This window comes from Prionailurus bengalensis, chromosome B4 (genome assembly GCF_016509475.1).
Source record: "Prionailurus bengalensis isolate Pbe53 chromosome B4, Fcat_Pben_1.1_paternal_pri, whole genome shotgun sequence".
Classification (NCBI taxonomy): domain Eukaryota; kingdom Metazoa; phylum Chordata; class Mammalia; order Carnivora; family Felidae; genus Prionailurus; species Prionailurus bengalensis.
In genome coordinates, this window is record NC_057358.1 from 31,289,919 (window position 1) to 31,307,910 (window position 17,992).

At 35.5% G+C, this 17,992-nt stretch overlaps 1 protein-coding gene across 21 annotated transcripts in view; it reads right to left on the minus strand.

The window, feature by feature from the left end:
* The window catches only part of PARD3 (par-3 family cell polarity regulator), a 674,219-nt gene that overhangs the window by 341,963 nt on the left and 314,264 nt on the right, over window positions 1–17,992 (minus strand). For all 21 annotated transcript variants that reach the window (XM_043563582.1, XM_043563576.1, XM_043563584.1 and 18 more), the window contains one exon: window positions 149–280. In XM_043563582.1, coding sequence (XP_043419517.1) covers window positions 149–280 — 132 coding nt within the window. The remainder of the gene's footprint in view (window positions 1–148; window positions 281–17,992) is intronic.

The following is a 17,992-nucleotide window of genomic DNA, read 5'->3' on the forward strand; positions in this document are numbered from 1 at the left end:
GACAAACTCTGACATACAGCCTGGAATTTAACTAAAGTTTATTAGAACAATTTACCTTTAATCATCATTGTGATGCAGGGAAACATCTTTTGGAGTATGGGCCAGAAGTTAGGTCTATGACACACATAGAAGGATTAATTTATGTTACCTGTTCTTGCTTCTCCAGCCACTTGTCCACCATTGGGTGACTGGCACTCAGAGATGACCGAGCATTGTCTCTCTGAAATTGGTGTGACCAGTTACTAGTATCCCGTGGAAGGCTTCTGTAGTTTTCATCTTTCTATTCAAAAAGAAACAAAAAGGTGTCTTGTAAAAAACCAGACCTTGCAAATTAATGATGTACTTGGGTTTTTCAAAAGTAGCAGAAAACTGATTCTGCATATTTAAAATATTTTTTCTGAGTCTATACAAAATAGTTGACTGAGGACATTTCACTCAGATTAGACCTCATGAATATAGTCATATGTCTAGGATGAGGGAGTCTAATGACTATAGCAGGGAAGGAAGCCACACACATATGCACACAATAAACAAAACAATAGACCTTGTACTCCCTCCCAAATCAATCTCCCCAGGCCAACCAATTACATGCACCAGAAAATGAAAAGTATTTCTCTCGAAGATTCTTATGATCTCTCAATCATGGAATTTTCCTTTTGTCTTCTTTCTAATCTTACAATAATATTGGGAGATACTATCTATAATTCACCAAAAATGTTTAAAATAAGAAAGACTAATGAATTTGCTCCTTATTTAGATCCTTGTAGTTGTGTGACTTTGGGCACAAGACTTAAGATTCTCTGGACTCTTCTGTTACCTACTTCGCAAGCTAGTTGTAAGCATTAATTTAAATATAAAGAAAACAATTTATCTCAATACATGGTACATAATAGATACATAATAGTTTACCCTAACATGCATATGGCAAGTGAGGTCTTTACATAAAAACCTAGTTAGTTGATAAATATTTAATAGTCCCAAAGCAACCAAATGCTGTTTAATTTTTGTTCTTTGAAACAATAACTTATAACAATTTGCTTTGGCTTTTGGACTGCAAAACTTAATTTCAATGTTCTAAAAAGAAATGAGAAGGCAAGGATAAGTCAGATAAGTCAAACTTTTAGTTCAACGATTAAATCTAAATATCTCCTACAAGAACAAATTTAAATCTTAACCTCACTTTGACCTACTTACAGCAGTATCCCACTTTACGAGAAGTACCAAAATATCCTCCTTAATAACTTTGCTAAGGGTAATATGGCTGTATACATTATACACATGACTGATTCTTATCCTTCATTACTTAAGCCCTATGAGCAGTGAATCCATAGAAACAAAAAAGTGTAATACAATAGGTTGGCATTGTATAGACCTTAGCCAGAGACCAAGACGGTGTTCTCTGCTCCTTCATAAATTCCATCAGAGAACAAAGCTTAAAAATGAATTGATGGTGTTGGACCTATGCCAATACTACGGCATACGAAAAATCTTTTTAAACCTATAAATATTAACCAGTATAAACTTCAGTATGAAACTTTATAAGTCTTTCTTATTAATTAACCTACAAAAAATAAACTAAAAACTTGATAGCATTGAACATTAAGGGCAACTAATTTTTACTAGAAAAACTGTACAGGTCTGGTTACAGCAGTTCAAGAAAGTGGTAATGGAGCATAGAACTGCAAGCAAACGCGCGCGCGCACACACACACACACACACACACACACACACACACACAGAATGCTGCGAGATTAGGATCTTGCTCCGCCGCCAGGAATTAGGGACTCACCCTATTTACAGGAACATGGAAATGGTAAAATAAGTGGAGGACACAGACAAAATCTAAAGAAAAGAAAAAAGCAACTAAAGAAACCAAAGCTCACTGTATCTCCAAATACTAAGATCCCTGCCTTAAAACTTGGGCATGATAGTTTCAGAACAAAGCAAAATTATCTGACTTATAAGAAATTCAAGTAAGTCAGAGAGGGTAAATTTACCAATGACAGAATCGTAGATGTCCGCAAAGTGAAGAAGGATTAAGAGTCTGGAGAAACACAAATAAAATTTTGATATCAAGGATCTTGGGGCTGCTACCATAGACTAAAGACCTGGCTTCTCTATTCATTTTCCACCATTAGAGATGATTATTACACCAACCCTTTACTTTGAAAATGAATAATTAAATAGAAAGCGTTAAAAATCTATTCTGCCTTTTCAGTAGGAACTATATTTCGGAGAAAGCAACAGTGCCAGTCGATGAGGGGAAGCTTGTCATTTCAGAAGAATGCCAAATAATGGAAACCGAATAATGAATACAATTAGAAAAATCACCGCATTCAGCCTCTAATGAAATAAGTTATTAATCAATGGATGCTAAAACCTGTTAGGTGAAGAGTTGATAGTGAGCTGCAAGTTTGCATAGTGACAAAATACCACTTGCAAAGGGAAAAATAGATCTTTAAAATGAAGAGACCGGATGATGCAAAATCCTCACTTTTTTGGTGTCCAGAAGCCTGTGTGTGACTGGGAACTTCCTTTTGATTCCTTTTGAATCTGCATCATTATTCTTCTTTACTGAAATGGCCCTTATTGACTCTACCTATGGTCTGCTTACAACTCCCTCCTTAGCCCAGCTCAAAAAGTGCCTAATTTCTAAACGTCCCTCCCGACAACTTCTAGGCATGGGTCACCAACACTAAACTTTTTCCTGAATTCATGATCTAAATTTCCAATAGACCATCCCAAAGATGCCTCCAAATCAATAGATCCAAAATGAAACTCGCTTCCTCTCTTGATTCTGGCACTCTTCTGAAAAATATTCATCATGCTCTTCACCTCTTTCGATTTGTCTCTCATCTGAAATGAGTACAGCAGCCTTGTAACTGGAGGCTGGTCCCAGCCTTAGCCTCTCCAACAATGTTCTCTACACTTCCCACAGAGGATGTTTCTAAAATGTGTGTTGCAACACATCACACACGGACAGACACTACAGGTAGACCAGAGGAACTTTCACACAATCACACTTGCTGTGCCACAGGCCTCCTCACCTTCACTTATGATCTTTCTGAACCTAGCTTCCCATAACATTTCTTCTGTGAAATTATCAGTGTTTAACACCCAATGCAACTGCTACTTTCTCTAAGAAGCATTCCCTGACTCTCTCTCAATAGAACTCATAATGTCATGCTTTTTGTTACCACTACATTCTAATTTTACTTCTAATTATAGTTCTAACTTATAATTTAGTTAATTTTTAGAATTGTTATTTCCACTATTACAGTGAAACCTAGACAGAAGATCACCATTCACCTTTAAACTCAAGCACTTAGCTCAGTAGCCTGTACCAACATGGAAGGCTTTTTCTTGGATATTTGTTGTATGTCCTATTTTCACATGGTTCAGAATCCCAGACTTTTCAAAGAACATGTCTACAAGTTGTTTTAGAAACTGATAAGGGCATGCTTTCAAAAGGCATCATTTTCACTGAAATATAATAATTGTACTTTTAGGTTTACACTACAAGATATATACCACTGTTATAGGTCTATTTCAATTTAATGTCACACCTACAATATACAATATCTGTGGATAATATGATTACTTCCAACTGCATCTAAAAAGCAGTGTGACATTTCTCCTTTTACATCAATTATGACATGTAATTCATATAGCAGGCCACCACAAGGTAATCTTATTAAGGGAGATAAGGGCTAAAGATTAAAAAAAGAAAAATCTGTCCTTTTGAACTCCATCTGAAAAATTCCACAGTTTTATATTCATAAAATCAACTTTGAGTAGTTAATGGATAAGAAAAACAAACTTGATACTAACCTCTCATAATAAAAAAGTTTTTCTAATTCAATATTGTTATGGTAATGTCAATAATGAATTCAGACATTAATTTGTAATGTATGAAAAAGTCCAGTTGAAGTAACCTTAGTCATGATCAAGAAACTGAAGAGTTTTTAAAATATATTAATCACTATGTAATATATATTTTACTTTGTTGATAGTATCATGCAGGTACTACCAGCATTTCACACATGTTCTCCTCACAATCCAGAACTTTGGATCCGGTTCATACAAAGATTATAGTCCTACAAAGTTGTGATTCTGTATTTACAATGTGATTGTGCTAGTAAACATCATAACACACAATATAATTTCTCCTTAACGATATATGCTTGGATATTCATGATTTCCATTGAAATGTACACAGTGCATACTATTTTCAGCTTAAAAACACTTATTTCAGTGTAAATGATTTTAAAAACCTGGTAGCCTGAACTATGTCTATGCAAGATTATCTATATGCTTCATGGATCAGACTCTAGTCAGTTACAAAAAAGTCAACATTTTCAAGTTAAGTGTATTTGTAAAATCTACATTTTCCAACCTAAAGGGAAAACCAAACCAACAAAATTTTTGCCATTAATATTTTTGCAACAAGTTAGAGCTGTATTTATAAAAACTTGGAGAATGTGACTTTAAATCTATTTCATTCTATGATCAAATTAGTGCCTCAAAAAAAAAAAATTAATGCCTCCATTCCATACATTGGTGAACTTCAAAGCAAAAAACAGAAATCCTTCTCTTCAGACTTACAAAAATCTATCAGTAGGACCAACATACAAAATCCTAACGATTATTAAATTTGCTAATGACAAGAAATAACCTATTATAGTAAAGCCACTACTACCTTATCTAAAATTTTTACAAGAAAAATACCATAAGGAATTACTCTCCCTTTTAATTACAATTTTAATCCTCCACTTATGAGGCTGTCCCAAACAGCCTCTCAGCTTTGCTTTCCCTCTTGCCAGAAAAAAACAGATGTTCCTACTGTGATCAGGGATTTTCCTTATCATCTAAATGTACTGCCATATCATCAGGTGTCAAAAAGCCACCCAGGCTGAGAAATGCATATTAATTTGTTACTCCCTGGTAGCAGTACCCTGGTTATGCAGTAAATCTCTTCCAGGGCAGAGAAAGTAACTGTCCTCTCTCCCCCAGCACCCCTCCCCAAGCCAATTACAATTCAATAAAGAGAAACCACACAGGACCACCCAATGCCTTGGGGGTAGAAGCTTATTCCTGGCATACTAAGCTCCAACTCCAAGGCTTTATCTCTCAGAAACAGCCACTTAGCTGATGGTCAGATTCCTTGGCAAGCCTACATCCCATGTTGCAGAAATATGGGAATATTTCATGAACATTATAGAAGGAACAGATATTTCTATGTTAGCAAAAGAAACCCAACTACAGTTCCACTTTGTTTCAATGAAAAAACTCCAAATACCTTTTTAAAAATCATTAGGAATTGTGTCATATATTGACATACCAAACACTCAATGCATATAAATTTCTTTTTTGTACCTTCTATGCATCCTATGGATTCAAACAGTCCCATGCAGTTTTCAGATTTTAAATTTACAATTATTTTTCAAATCTGTAATTCTGGTCAAAGAGAATTCCATTTTCTGCTTTATCATTTTCCCAAGAAATGATACACACACACACACACACACACACACACACACACACACATAAAAGAAACCATTTTCAGGATGTCTAACCTGAAATTATGAGACAAGTGAAATTAGTAATTATGACAGGATTTTTTAATTACATGAAGCTTGCTAAAATCATCAGTAATCATATTGTTGATTCAATGTGGCAGACCCATTCTCAGTCTCTGGGGAGAGTTTACCTTGTGTGCCTCCTGATGGCTACACCAGAGCATAACGTTGGAAGCAATGCCAAGGCTAAAGCATAGCAGAAGATAACAACCATAAAATGGTCTATAAATAGGATTTTTTTCAATGTACTTTTCTGACCTTCAAATCATTCTCTAGATAATAAATGAGAAAGAGAGAAAAGAGACAGAGAGATGTGGGGATGGGAATAAATTGACTCACACAAAAATTTACAGATTCAATAACCAACCTGTAGATGAAGGCAGAAAATTTGGCAGTCCCTATCAATTTAAACCAACTACATGCCTGTGGAAAAAATTTTTTTAAATAAAGAACATAAGATTTTATTCCAAACACAGTATTATCACCACTTACCCTAGACACATGGCTATTTTGAAGTGTAATGAACTGAAAAGGCATTATTTGAAATCCATGGTGACCAATATCCTACACGGAATGCCCCAATGTAGTTGAACTGAAGTCAAGCAATTCATCCCCTATTAGCTAAACCCATATTACCTCTAATTCCTGTATATATAAATAAGCATAAATACTGGTACATAGATACATCCTACTTCCCTTTTGGATAATTGCTTACTTCCACATTCATAATCATTAATGATAGCAGTGGAAGAGAACAAAAAAAAAAAGAGTATGTGTTTATAAACTTGCTCCTATTCCAAACAGAACTATGATAAGACAAAGAAGAAATTCAAACATCCATACATTTTTTGTCAAAATAAAATTCTATTAGTAGACTACATATCGTTACTGATAGTATCATTACTGACACTAATTTACAAAAGTGTGGTACAATGTGTGACAAGAAACATTGGATTATACTACAACTTTTAAAAATTTAAAAATGAAAAGATCAAAATGTAGAGATTTTGAATGCCAAAACATTTATTAGAGCATCTCTGTGTCTCCAATTTCATTAAGTAATATATCTTTTATCTTAAATCTCTAATTTTCTTTCTACGCTGAGTTAAATTTTGAACAGGAATTAGTAACAAAAATTGAAAATAATTTATCCAAGCAGATTTTCTTTTTATTAATGTACAAAATCAAATTTCCTATAATATACATCAAATTTTATTAGTTTTCTTTGAAATGTTAAAGGTACATCTTAAAACTCATTCTGACTTGAAAAATCTGAACTATAATTTATATCTTTTTCAGGATTTCTGACACATAGCTTCCAGATCATAGAATTACATTTAGATCAGTAGGACACTCAAAAATCCTCAATATGCTAGGGAAAAAAATTTATGTTTGGAACTCAATATAGAAAATACACATTTGAAAATTACAATTAATTTGCAAATAAGTTTCCTGTCACATAGTAAATCCTTCAGGTTGATAGGTTGACAAGACCACAGGTATGACGTTTTAGTTTTATTTCACAACCTGCAAATGGCCAGTGCCTTATTAACAGTCTTAATATCAGATAAGAAAAATAGCCCCCAGAACATGGATCTGCATTAGGCTATGGATCTGATATGAAAATGGGTTGGCCAAATATGTCAAAGAGATGCAGGTTTTACAGCAGCCATGATGTCTCCAGGGGTGACCATGAGAGCACAGATTGCTCTTAAGCCACCAGATCTGTTCATGAAGCCGACAAGGAAATCTAAGAGGAAAAAGATCAGCAAAACTCAGCCTCTTACAGCCTGTTTATTTGAACCAATTTCTTCAATTGTTTTTATTTTAATCTATTTCCACAGTTCAGAATGCTATGAAAAACTTTAGATACAGAATCTGAAACCTGGAAGGAAAACGCAGAGAAGATCCAGCTTAACCTCTTACTATCTAGTAAAAGCAGACAGAAGTTGAGAGGAGTTACAACAAATGCTTGGTGGAGATGAGGAGGACTAACCAGTTCCCTTGGTTATACCTACCCACTTTGCTGCCCAATTTCTGAGTAATGAGACTTCCAACCTTCATTCTTGATCTAACCGGGAACTGTAGTTTGCCTGGGTAATGATGGTAACTTCTGATATCTAGCCATTCCTACACAAGGATCCCATCCAAACAGAAAAGCAGCTACTGAGTTCTTGTATATAAACTAGGGGCAAAACCATTATATAATCTTGAATCACAACTTATATATACATGGGAGATGGTCGACTCATTGATAAATACTGCATAGTCTTAGGAATAATCAAGAGTAAAATGTTTGCTTTAAAATGGTTTTAAATTAAAATGATCTCTTTCCAGGTATAACTGGGATTATCTCCTTTATATGATGAAAACATCTGTAAAAGCACAAGGAGAAGGTAGCCTAAGAGGATAGTTTAACTTTTTTCAAATATGAAAACATTATCTCCATATGAATTCTGAGGAACTAAAGAACAGAACTAAAAAGGGAAGCAGTAATAACAGGAGTTCCTATTTCATTTCGTGCACAACACTTCCTAAAAACCAACACAGCCACCTAATTGCCATACGGCCACAAGCATTCCACAATCAGCAAGTATAAGGAATAGAGAAAACAAGAGCACCATTTTTTACACTGTTCTTTCAACAAAGGCAAGTGGATGAGAACAAAATAAAATATAAATATTACAGATCAGGTAACATTTTGAAGAGCCTGGCTCATTTTCCAAAACTACAATAAAAATGAAGAGCAACAGTTGACTAATGCTGTTTGACTCTGAAAAACAAATTTAAATCCAAAACAATTTTAAAACATTTTAGGAAGTGCTACATATTTTTTTATTTTGACAGCAAAAAATACCTATTCAGATTTCATTTTCTTTCAAAGACATGTAACTTTAAACACTTATATCGCCAAACTAAAATTATAAATAACAATAGCATTTTGCATCAGGATCAATTTGTACAATACTAAGAGAAGAAGGGAGCAGATGCCAGGGTATGAAGGAGAGAGAGTAAAATACTTACAGTAGTTGTCCAATTCTAAAATATCTACAGTCTTACACATTATCTAAATGTGTGATATAAATCTTTTATATTTACCTAAGTGATTTTCACCTTAATTTCAAAGAAATAACTAAAATTTGAAAATCGAGATACTTGCACCATATATAACTAGTCTACCAATGTAAATATTAGTACTTCTTATATTATCATAACTTCAATGAACTGGGTAGGTTAGCCGAACAAGTGAGTAAATTTCTGTGCAAGTCCCTAGGTGTAGTCGACAATCTTTCCTAAAGTTTTCCCTTAATTGTGAAATTGTCTCCTCAGGTAAATCATCTCCACAGAGACATTTTTGAAAATGTAGAAAAACTAGTTTCACTTATCATAATCCCATCCTACTTAGGTTTCTTATACAATAATAATGACTTTTCTGGAGAATCATCTCCTCATGAAAAGCATTTAGCATAAAGAAATTGATAGCTCAAACTTCTAAACAATTAAGTCCTTCTGTCCAACTCCCATCAGTGAAAAAGCATGTTCTCTAAGCCAGATATTAATTGTCAATCAAACTATTTTTGTCTCCAAAGTATAACTGCAAATCATAACTTTAGAAAATGTGAGGGGCACCTGAGTGGCTCAGTTGGTTAAGTGTCCAACTTTGGCTCAGGTCATGATCTTGTGGTTTTTGGGTTCGAGCCCATGTTGGGCTCTGTGTGGACAGCTCAGAGCCTGGAACCTGCTTCAGATTCTGTGTCTCCCTTTCTCTCTGCCCCCCCACCCCCGCTCGTGCTTTGTCAGTCTATCAGTCTGTCTGTCTGTCTCTCAAAACCAGATGGACATTTAAAAAAAAATCAAAAAAAAAGAAAATGTGATTCTGTGAAATTTTAGAGTAATTCCTGTTGAAACTCCCCTCCTTTGCCTCCCCCAAAAACCTTAATCTCAATAACGTGACAACAAAACAGTGGTTGCAATAGGATGTCTCAATAAAACTTTAAGGACAAAGTGGGAGTATCCAGCCATGAGAATGCAGCATGTTTAAAACTGGTAAGTGCTTCTCAAATTCAGAATTGTCATGGGGAAGGGTAGCAACCATCAATCAGTACTTAATAAAATCAATTGATAAATTTTTATTATAACTCATTTCCAAAGAGGAAAAATACATTTCAGGGAATGACCAGGTGTGCCTGAGGGCTCATGGAAACCTGTGGCTGAATCCTAGTTCTGCACATTCCAATCACCTGCGCATTAACTTTCATCTATGATTTGCAGCAGAAACTGTGGGTGATGCAATTCACCTTGTAAAGCTGGGTTTTAAAAAACTTGGAAAAAATTTAGATTTACTGAAAAGTTGCAAAAAAAAGTACACACAGTTCCTATGTACTCTTCATGCAACTTCCGCCAATGTTAACAATTTACATAACCTTGATATACTTGTCCAAACTAAGAAATCAACATTGATACAATAATATTAACTAAACTATAGATATATCTGCAATCCATCCACTTTTTTGTCACTAATGTCCTTATTTCCTGCCAGGATCCCAAAGTATATTACAAATCCTCATATCTCCTTAATCTCCTCTAATCTGAGACAGTATTTCAGTCTTCCCTAGTTATTTATGACCACAATACTCTTGAAAAATACTGGTCAGGTACCTCATAGAATATTCCTCAGTTTTGGTTTTTCTGAAGATTTCTTAGGATTGCACTGGAGTTATGAGTTTTGGGGAAAACTCCACTGAGATGATGTGCCCATCCCATCATACCATTTCAAGGGTTTATGGTATCATCATGACTTATCATTAGTGATGTTAACCTTGATCACTTGGTTAAGATGAATCTGCCACTTCTGCACTCTAAAGTTAGTATTTTCCACATATTCAATCCCCTCTTCTTTGGAAACAAATATTATCCTCCAGAGCAGAGGAGTTAAGGGGCGCCTGGTTGGCTCACTCGGTTGAACATCTGACTTCAGCTCAGGTCATGATCTCACAGTTCATGGGTTTGAGCCCCATGTCAGGCTCTGTGCTGACAGCTCAGAGCCTGGAGCCTGCTTCAGATTCTGTGTCTCCTTCTCTCTCTGCCCCTTCCCACTCACATTTTCTCTTTCTCTCTCTCTCTCCCTCTCTCTCTCTCTCTCTCCCTCCCTCCCTCCCTCCCTCCAAAATAAACTTTAAAAAAAAATTTTTTTAATTTTTTTTAAACATTTATTTATCTTTGAGACAGAGAGAGATAGAGCATGAACGGGGAAGGGTCAGAGAGAGAGGGAGACACAGAATCTGAAACAGGCTGCAGGCTCTGAGCTGTCAGCACAGAGCCCGACGCAGGGCTCGAACTCACGGACCGTGAGATCATGACCTGAGCCGAAGTCGGCCGCCTAACCAACTGAGCCACCCAGGCGCCCCTAAAAAAAATTTTTTTAAATGAGCAGGGGAGTTAAGCTTTCTGGAGAGGGAGTATTACACATATTATTTAGAATTCTTCTGTAAGAAACTTTGTCCCTTTTGTCCCATTTACTTTTCATTTAATCATGTATTAGTATCAGTATAGTCTTATGTATATTTATTTTGGTCTCTGGATTATAATCCAACTATATTATTTACTTTGCTGTCATTTAGCTGTTTTGAGCAATGCACAATAAAATGTCAAGAAGAGGGCTGCATATATAAATTCTCAGTAACAACAATAGTAATATCAATCATAAGGATTACAGAAAATAAACACACAAAATTCCTCAAAAAAAGTGACACAAATGGAGATCAGTTAATAGAATCAGATTATCAGTAGAGATATTAATGAAGCTAGCATATTTTTACTTAAGACGAAGATGTTAAGATATAATGTAAACTTATAGGTTTTAAAAAATTATGCCAGCCATAATAAGAAACACATGCTCATTATTCTTATATTCATGTATGCATTGCATAATAGATCTAGAGGAGATAAAAATGAAAAGGTTATTAAGAAATATTTTACAGTTTAAAATACTCAGCTAAATGAACATTGGGGAATGTATAAAATCTATAAATACGTTGGGATGTGGGTGGCATACTTGTCAAAATCATGGGATTTGAAACTGGAAAATCTAGGTTCACATCACAACTTTATCACTGAACAGTTGGTTTAACTATTAGGTGAGCTATTTAAACTCTTAAAGGTTTTGGGGTGCCTGGGTGGCTCAGTCAGTTGGGTGTCTGACTTCGGCTCAGGTCATGATCTCACGGTCCGTGAGTTCGAGCCTCGCGTCGGGCTCTGTGCTGACAGCTCGGAGCCTGGAGCCTATTTCGGATTCTGTGTCTCCCTCTCTCACTGACCCTCCCCTGCTCACGCTCTGTCTCCTTCTGTCTCAAAAATAAATAAATGTTAAAAAAAATTAAATAAACTCTTAAAGGTTTTATCTCTTCATCAGTAAAATGGGAACACCAATAATACTTACATGTTAGAGAGGGGGATAATAGGATATAATGTGACCCATCAAGCACAGTGTCTGGCAAGAAGCAAGTACTCAAAATACCTTGGCCATCATTATGTGTAAAGATCAAAAACCTCAAAAATAGATATAGGTTAGAGATGGGAAAGATGGAAACCACTTCTACCTCCACACTGTGAAAACCTTTGCCTGAAATGCATTTCTCCAAAGGAAGGCCAGAACGCATGCCCCGAGAACACATGCAAATTAAAGCCAAAGTTGCTGAAGCAGCTAGAAGGCAAGCAGCAGGTGCCCAGTCCTGGGCACTCCAATCTTACACTTTTCTTGTTAACAACAGGACATGAAGTGACTGCATCCAACTTTGTGACTTGAAGGAACTAGGTTTGTAAGCTGAAGTATCAAAAATTAAGAATTGAAACCAAGTTAAAAAGATGAATAAGGTAGAGGCGTCTGGGTGGCTCAGTCTGTTAAATGCCTGACTTTGACTGAGGTCATGATCTCAGGGTTGGTGAGTTCAAGCCCCACATCATGCTCTCTGCTATCTGTCTGGAGCCCACTTTGGATCATCTGTCTCTGTCACCCTTTCTCTGCCCCTCCCCTGCTGGCTCTCACCTTCTCTCTCTCAAAAATAAACATTTAAAAAATTATAAGAAGGATGAAATAAGGCCAAAAAACTTTTAAGTATATAAAAGTCACGCAAATTTTTGTTCAATATAAAATGCAATTTCCTAGTCCTCTCCCCCAACTCAAGAAAAACAAGAGTAATATACTCATTTCCCTCTCTACTCTATGTAACTTTGAGGGTGTTTAATAAGGATGGGGACATTACTTTGGTTTATATTTCTGAAGTGGTTTGTGAACTCTAAAAATACCACAGTCAGGCTCAAAATTTTTCTCAGTGGCACCTTAGATTTGTATAACTTTGAATACAAATTATAATTTACAAAGCAAGTGAAGACAGATTATATCCCTAAATGTGACACAGAAATAGATGAGACTAGGTTATTAACAACTCCGACTAGGGGAGCTTGGCAGTTAAAGCTGGCCTACTGTAGAAATGATTATAATCATCACTTACTAAAAGCACACAACTGTACTGTAGTCAGATGAAGATCTTTTAATTTGCAAAACAGAAAGGTGAAATATATAGTTTCAGAGGCCTTTAACAGGAAATACAAATGTTGCAGCAAAATAGTCTAACAACTAAGTCTCAGCTGGATCCCCCTTGAAGCTAATGCCCCAGAAAATTAAACACAGCTATAGGTCGCTCACAGAGGAAACATGTGGTTTCAAGGAATGATTTTAGCTCATCCTTTGAGGTTTTTAGATGATTATTATAACTAGCTACCATCTATGGTTGGATCATAAATACCAAAAGATAGATAACGTTTTTCAATAGCCAACAGGTCAAGTGTACTAGCCTGAAAATAAAATAGTATATTCGAATTTACCAATATGATTGGCCTTACCCATTAGAAAGAATAAAGGAGAGGCAGAGACCAAGAAGCCAAATGGTTGAAAAGGGGATGAGAAAGCACACAAATAGGTCAATGTAGACTATGACTCTATAAAGAATGAATGAATGAACGACCGGGAAGCAGCTATGGTAGACTACCATGAAATAGGAGTCAATGTTAATTGCTAATATACTGTCAGCCTGGCAATTACCAAAGTTTTCTGACTGAATAAAACAAGGAGTAGGCATTTTCTGAAGATTCCTTGTGACTGAATTAGCATTGGTGACTTCACACGATACTGGGAATTTGGTGTCCTGGCTCTATGTATTCAAATGCACTTTACTAAGATTGGGGGTAGGGGGACATTATACCAAGGAACAATAGACAGGTACATTATTGTATCATAGCTTCTATTTAGAAAAAATATTTCCTATTCTAGTTTGCCAATGACAGGACAGGATCCACTATCTCAATAGGTTCTTATAATACTTTTATTTAAAACTCTACAAAACTCATTTTAATTGATTTTCATTTGAAAATGATAAATTTGAGCAATCTAAGTGTGAGATTCTATTCTGCCATGATAGAAAAATGAGCCTAAAAAGAAGACATCTCAAAAACCATAATACTCTTATTTACCCTATCTTAACAGGCAAATAAAGACACTTTTCCTTTTCAGCTAGACTCAAGTTCTTAAAAAAAAAAAAAAAAAAAAAAAAAGACTGTGCTCTAAAACCAGCAAAGCAGCTTTAAATAAACACACAAATCTCCTGACATGGACAAAGGCACCCATGGCTATAAGTGTGTTTTGCCTTCTGAAGTTCACAGGTGATTATGAGGTGCAGCCAAATGGGAATTATTAAGCTATACACTAAGACAGTAAGTTCCAGAACTCAGGAACAGTACCCCCTTGCTTCTTTGTTTTTATATTCTCCCTCATTCCATAGCTCATCCCATCTAGGACTTCTCACAGTGCTTTATAAAACACAACTACTTGACACTTTACTAGTCATGAACTAATGAGAAATGAATATCAGTAGCTTTAAAAATACTCATTTCCTTGGTCAAATAAGCCTACTTCAGGAATCTGTTCTAAGAAAATCATCAGAGATGTTAACATAAATTAATATATAAGGATCTTTTCTGAAGGGTACTTCTAAAGGCTACTTATTAGAGAAAACAAACAAACAAACAAACAAAACCTGGCAAAGTATAAAAGTCAAGCAGTAGGAAAATCACCAAAGAAAATGAATAAACACCAACAACAAGAAAAAAAATCAGTATATAAAAGAACATTATGCAAGCTATCTATATTTATGAGACATGGGAAAATGCTCTCAATATAAGAAGAATTAGGGGAAAAGGCAGGAAATTAAACTATACTCATTGGATGATTCCCCACTGGTAATAAGGACAGCCACCAGCTATATGGAGCTATGCTCCAGAGTTCCAAGTTAATACACTGAACTGTCAATATTACTCATCTACACAATTCCAAATTACTTACTTGCTTCTTTATATTTTTCATTACTTTATAAATGCAAAGAGAAAGTAGTAGTATTATAAGAAAAACACTGTTTTGGGAATCTTAAAATATACTAAAAAAATGTTTATGTATATATTTTTCTAAAGCTAGAGGAAAGAAGATCCTATAACTCTTCTCATGGAACAGAAAGGGAGGTGACAAAGACATAATTAAGACAGCAACTCTTCCAAGAGTTTGTACATATCAGGAGGATGGGAAACATAACAAACATGCCAAGCAACTAAATCAAACAAATAAACCCAGGGTGTCAGAAGCATTCCAAGGTCTCTTTTAAAGAGAACTCTTAAAAATAATACAAATTTAAAAGATACTGATGCTAATATAATGTGTTCTCTTATCACTTTCTTCCCCTTTCCCTAATAGGTAAGAACGTCTCATGGAACTAGCTAAGATATGCTTTTTTATGCTACCTTTGTTTTTATCTACTTATACAAATTTTATTTGGTTGGAGGTGGGGGGAAGGAGCAGATCACTTAGAAAAGTAACGGCTCTCAGTATTTGGGGCAAAGGAATAATTGCTTAAAACCAATACACAATGAAATAATGCATAGACTTTATCCTTGAACTTCATGGTAGGCTGATTCTGATAAGTGCCTCATTACATTGTTCTTGATGGAATGAATCAAATGCTCTCCACATACTAGTTAGACTTTATTTGCAGGGACAATGACTTAATAAGGGTGACCAGAGAGGTGGCAAAGTGATTTAAGTATTCACACTGATTGAAATACTCTTTCCCAAGATGAAATATTAAGCACGTGTAAAATCTCAAATGAAAATACATCTTGTAGCAATATACTTTCCATATTAATTATGAGTAAAATGTTCTCTAAAAGAGTTGAAAAAGGCAGTCAGCCACAAAATGTTGGGAAACAGGAATGAGACAATGTTCCCAAGAACTTTTTTAAAAGCCAAGACTCTCTTTTCTTTTATATCTTATTTCCAAATCAAAGTATGAGGAATTTTAAGAGATCTAAAAGCCCATAGAATCTTTGTCCTCTCCAAGCTCTCACCTGGTTGAGGTCTCTACAACACCAAAATCTGTCTTCCCTGGCCTCTAAACTTTATAGTGGAATGACTACTTTAACTGGGAAGACTTCACCTCCCATCTTGGTTTTGAATCCATAGGAGCGAGTTCAGCATCATTCTAACATACCAGAATGAAACTGCCTACTTCAGAAATAAGAGATTTCAACTGATTGGTGACATTATTGTAAAATTGTTTGTTTTACTTACCAAATTGGAAGAATAGAAGTCACTTAGCTCTGTAGATGAGTTATACAAGTATATCAACTTATTTTAGCCATTAGAGATCAATGGATCACAAGACTATGAATCGTCAACTCTTTTACTTCCATGCATTTACACAGAAAACCTAACTACCACATACTCGTAAAGATTTATCATATCTTGAAATTGCCCAGCAATAGATGAGCTCTCATAGCCTCAAGAGAAAGAAATCAAGTTAATACTTATCAGCAAGTATGCTTTCTTCCAAGTATCCTTTCTGAATACTGAAAATACAGAAAGTCATTTTACAACTGAAAAGAAGATAGCATTTAGTCCGATGTACACATACAAGAAAGAAAGAAAGAAAGAAAGAAAGAAAGAAAGAAAGAAAGAAAGAAAGAAAGAAAGAAAGAAAGAAAGAAAGAAAGAAAATCTCTCAGATTATAATTCAAATAGCTCAAAATTGACAGCAAGTTTAGAAAATGGATGCTTGAAAAGTAAAACGAATGATAATTCAAAGGACAAATTCATTACACATTATCCTTTATGTGTGTTGAATGTGAATATTATTTCCTCTAAAGATATGTATGTAGGGGCACCCGGTCTGACTCTTGATTTTGGCTCAGGTCATGATCTCCCAGTTCATGAGTTCAAGCCCTGCATCATACCCTGTGCTGACAGCATGGAGCCTGCTTGGGATTCTCTTTCTCCCCTCTCTCTCTGCCCCTTCCCTGCTTGCATATTCTCTCTCTCTCTCTTAAAATAAATAAACTTATGTATGTAAATCAAGGTCTTTCCTATGAGAAACTGTGGGCATTGGCTACATTAAATGCTGCCCCATACAGAAAAAAACTTGTTGAAGGGCACCTGGGTGGCTCAGTCAGCTAAGTGTCTCACTCTTGATTTTGGCTCAAGTCATGCTCTCACAGTTCATGACTTTGAGCCCCGCATCGGGCTCCACGCTGACAGTGCAGAGCCTGCTTGGGATCCTCTTTCACTGCCCTTCCCCTGTTCATGCTCTCTTTCTCTCTCAAAATAAATAAACTTAAAAAAAAGAAAAAAAAAGGTTGTTGAGTAAATAACCATTTTTAAAACAAAAGTGCATTCAAGTTTCTCTCACAACACTTATATTTATAATGTGAAAAAAATGGAAATAGTATAAATATCTAACAGTAAGAGAATTATAAATTATAGTATATTCTAGAGTGAGATATACTGCAGCCATTAAAAATATTTTCCAATAAAATTCACACCAGGGAAAATCACTATGATATGAAAAAAATATATAAATAATACGAATGCAAATATGTAGACATAGTATGACTCCAACTCTGTGGGGGTATATATATGTGTGTGAGATTATGTGTACATGCATATGGTGTGTATTCATTAATATCTTCATACTGGTTGTTGCTGAGTTTGTTCTATTGTATTAGAGTTCCAAATGTTTGACAATGATAGATATAGGTTATTTAAAACAAAAAGTCAGTGAGGTTACTAATTGGCAGTGCGCATCACAATCCTCTCGCAGCATGCGGCCGAGACCAGAAGGCTAAGGTCCATTTCTTAAACCTCCCCTGCAGATAAGGATCTGGACACAGACAGCATTCTGCACATTTGGAAACAATAGCCTGAAATGTTAATGATGCTTATGAAACAGGCTGAATTTTCCTGGGCTGCTGCTGGTGGCAAGCCTGGGTATGGAGATAGATGATGGAGTTTTCTGAGGCATTTCTGGGTTCACTTC